Source organism: Mandrillus leucophaeus, unplaced genomic scaffold (assembly GCF_000951045.1).
Source record: "Mandrillus leucophaeus isolate KB7577 unplaced genomic scaffold, Mleu.le_1.0 Scaffold1234, whole genome shotgun sequence".
NCBI lineage: Eukaryota > Metazoa > Chordata > Mammalia > Primates > Cercopithecidae > Mandrillus > Mandrillus leucophaeus.
This window is the reverse complement of record NW_012100699.1, coordinates 242,789-245,703: the sequence shown is the minus strand read 5'-3', so window position 1 is coordinate 245,703 and position 2,915 is coordinate 242,789. Positions and strand designations below refer to the sequence as shown.

Genomic DNA, 2,915 nt, shown 5'->3' with positions numbered 1-2,915 from the left:
TCTTCTCCAGTGGAGGTGACTCCTCTTCCCCACTGGGGCACGCTGCCCTCTCAGCCCTCAACTGAGATCCATGTCGCTCACACTGTCACTCTGGACCCCAGCAGAGCAGCGAGTGTGAAGACGGAGAGACCACTGGCAGCTCTGTTCTGCCGCGGGCCGGGCCTCTTGATCTAGGCCAGTGAGTCACCCTGCTTGGCTGCACTCCCTGCCCCGCTCCCATCCTCTCAGTCCTTTACTCTCTCCACCCCCAGCTCCAGGAACAACGCCCACCTGGGCTCCTACTCAGCTGACAGGAATCTGGTTGGAGTTGTTGTGTCCCAGCCTTCCCAAGCTTCCAGGTGTCCCAGAAACCCAGGAAATCGAGACTCATGACTCCCAGAGAGGATGGCGTCTAGAAGGTGAGGCATGCTAATGGTGGAAGAAAAGGAGTTTGGGTGGGGAGGGGAGGGGAGGGAGAGGAAACACTGAGGGCCCTAAATAAGGAGAAGGAGGACCCCATGGTGAATGAGGAATGGGAAGAGAATGGATTTCCTGGAGCAATGAGAGAGGACGGAAAAGGAGGAAGGATCTGGGAGGCCAGGCAATCTCTGCTTTCAGTTCAACAAATATTTATTGTCTTCCTCCTCTGTGGGAGGAGCTGGAAGGTAGAAGAGAAATACAGGCCAGCTTTTGAAGGAAAATGAGAGAGACAGAGACCTATAGAGGCGTAGGAAGAGCACCAGCCAGGCTCTCAGAAGAGACCCAGGACTCCAAGAAGGCAAAAAGTCTGCACCTAGTCCCCACAGTTTACTGAGCATCTGTCCAGGATCCAGAGACAACAGCGAGCCTGCTCCAACCTCTGAGGGTCGTCTCCCTCACCCAGTGTCTCCCTCACCCAGGGAAGCATCTGAGCACTGAGGGAAGTGGCCGCAGGAAGGGGCTGAGATAAGGGCCTTGAGAGGCAATGGGTGTGTTGCGGACGGTGATCTAGGAGGGCGTGGTGAGCTCTGTAACGGAGGGTGGGCTGGAATTGGGAGCCAGAGCCCAGTGGCATATTGGGTGGGTTGACCAGAGGTCACTGAAAAGTGGCCACTGTTTCCAGATGATGGTTTGACTTTGCTTTATTTGGTAAAGGGGAAGAGGAAGGTATAACTTTTCCAGGCGTCAGAGGTGCTCTGGGAGCATTTCAGGGGTTTCCCAGTTGAGAGGCTGATGGGGGTGTTACTCAATGGACCATTTCAAAGACACAGCAGAGGGAATTGTAAGGGGTGGTGATCTGGCTGAGGGACACTGCGGTGGAATGGGAATTTAAACAGTAGGAGAGAATCAAGAGAGGAGCTTTGAATCTACCATTTTGGGAAGAGGAAGGAGGAAGGGGTGATAAGAGAGAGTCTGCAACCTTGGGGTAGTGGAGAAAGCAGAGCCATTCTTTTGGGAAGGAGGAGGGAAACTGAGCTGACCCTGTGCCTGGGCACTGGACTTCTCCCATATGGGATATAGTGTATGTGCTTGTTTGTGCCCAAGGCATGCACACACACGAAAGTTGACTTATGGACTGTCGAGTAACTCTCCCTGGGGTAGGAAAACCTCAGGGTCAGCTAGCTGGGGCCCCAGAGGCTTCACTTGGGCTAGGATATCCCGGATGGAGCGGCAGGGGATCTTTCCAGCACTGCCGGAGCCACAGGGCTTGGCACCAGCGGAGGGATCGGGATGGGGCGAGCCATCGGGGTCCCCAGTCAGTGTCAAGGAGGAGACAGACATGCAAGGGTGACCAGAAGAGCTGGACTTGCTACCACAAGGCTGAAGGATGATTTTGCCACTGGATTGGGAACTAGAGCTGCTGCTGAAGGAGCCGGTGCCTGGCGGGGAGCAGGGGCTCTGGGAAGTGCTGCCGCAGGGATGGTAGGGTGAACCGGAGCTGCTGGAAATGCTAGAACTGCTGTGGACTCGAGAACTGAAGGGAGAGCAGGGTCCCTTGGAGCCTGTGGAGCCGCCTCCACAGAGCTGGACCCCACCAGTCCCCACTGGCTGGAATGCAATGACTGAGGAAGCTCCCGACTGGCTGGGGATGATGGGGTTGCTGGAGAAGTATTTGCCCTCAGAGATGGGGGGCCCAGCTGCAAAGGAAGGGACCCCTGGAGAGCCTTTCACAGGGTTATCTTTGGTGAAGTAGCCCACAGGGTAGATTTTCCCTTTACTGTAGGTCATGCCTGGAACCAGATAACTGTCAGAGGAGCCACCCACCACCTCGTAGCCACCATAGGATTTGTCTACAGAGGTGATTGGGGGACAGGGCTTGCCTGGAAGGCCACCGTTGCTGCAGGGGAGACCTTGAACCACTCCAGGGCCACCAGAACCGTGCTGCTCCACCACCACCACCACAGGCCTCTGACCCCCTGACACAGAGTGGGAGCTGGGGATGTAGGGGCCGGAGTGTGAGATGATGGGCCCTCCACTGCAGGGAGAGTCGGGGATGTCTGAACTACAGGGACGCTGGTTGGAGCTGACCCTTTGGCCACTGGTCTGGGAAAAGGAAGAGCTTTGTCCAGGCTGGGAAGGGTTTAGTATTCCGCGGTAAGCGTTGTCACTGGTTGGCAGAGCAGAGCCACTCCCTACTTGGGAGCTGCTGCTGCTGAACTGAAAGCTGCTGCTGCTGCTGGAATGAGAGCTGCTGCTTCCCAAGTGAGAGCTACTGCTTCCTGTATTAGAGCCGCTGCTTCCTGCGTTAGAGCCGCTGCTTCCTGAGTGAGAGCCGCTGCTGCCGGGCTGGGAGCCGCTGCCGGGCTGGGAGCCGCTGCCGCCCAGCTGGGAGGAACTGGGTGCACCTTGTAGACTAGAGCCAGATCCGGAGGAGTAGCTGACCTGGGAATACCCTGTTCCTGGCTTAAAAGATCCTGCAGAACCACCCTGGGCAACGCTGGATCCACTGGAGCCAC

At 56.8% G+C, this 2,915-nt stretch overlaps 1 protein-coding gene across 1 annotated transcript; it reads right to left on the bottom strand.

The window, feature by feature from the left end:
• Positions 1-1,082: 1,082 nt before the first annotated feature.
• LOC105533270 (corneodesmosin-like) lies at positions 1,083-2,913 on the bottom strand (the record flags this gene model as incomplete). Its single annotated transcript, XM_011971660.1, has 1 exon — positions 1,083-2,913. A coding segment is annotated over one exon (1,386 nt), but the record flags the coding sequence as incomplete, so codon positions are not given.
• Positions 2,914-2,915: the final 2 nt, after the last annotated feature.